This window comes from Sinocyclocheilus grahami, unplaced genomic scaffold (assembly GCF_001515645.1).
Source record: "Sinocyclocheilus grahami isolate Dianchi unplaced genomic scaffold, SAMN03320097.WGS_v1.1 scaffold11731.1, whole genome shotgun sequence".
Classification (NCBI taxonomy): Eukaryota; Metazoa; Chordata; class Actinopteri; order Cypriniformes; family Cyprinidae; genus Sinocyclocheilus; species Sinocyclocheilus grahami.
In genome coordinates, this window is record NW_015514001.1 from 24,682 (window position 1) to 25,075 (window position 394).

Here is a 394-nt window from a genome sequence, read left to right on the forward strand (position 1 = left end):
TTAAATATTCGATCACTGTTGATCTTCAAAGTGTACCTTTACTTTTGGCTTGATTTCTGCCGGAGCTCAGGAGCAGCAGCTCAATGAGATCCTTGCCATACCACACCAGCAGCTCTTCATCTTTCTCTATTCTCCTCAGTGACCTGTAGAAAAGCTGGCCGTTCTTCACATAGGCCTCTAGGTTCTGTTCATCTCTGTCTCTCGCCGACTGAACCAGCCTCAGCCACATCAGGCCTTCTGAGGAGCTGTTGGCAGCTGAAGTGTCCACCTGTATCCAGCACCAGTAAAGCGGTCAGAACATCTACTTTAAACATTTAGCTGAAACCTTAGAGCCGTCAGCAACTAAGTATCAGTAATTCATTTCAAAGAATAAAATTCCTCTACCACAGTTAAA

General features: G+C 44.9%; 1 protein-coding gene across 1 annotated transcript in view; it reads right to left on the minus strand.

Annotated features, from left to right (window-relative positions):
* Positions 1 to 229, minus strand: part of LOC107578739 (PR domain zinc finger protein 8-like) — a gene marked incomplete at its 3' end in the record, with an annotated part of 21,400 nt that extends 21,171 nt beyond the window's left edge. The window contains exon 1 of the mRNA XM_016264665.1: positions 37 to 229. Within this exon, the coding sequence (XP_016120151.1) occupies positions 37 to 229 (193 nt within the window). The remainder of the gene's footprint in view (positions 1 to 36) is intronic.
* Positions 230 to 394: the final 165 nt, after the last annotated feature.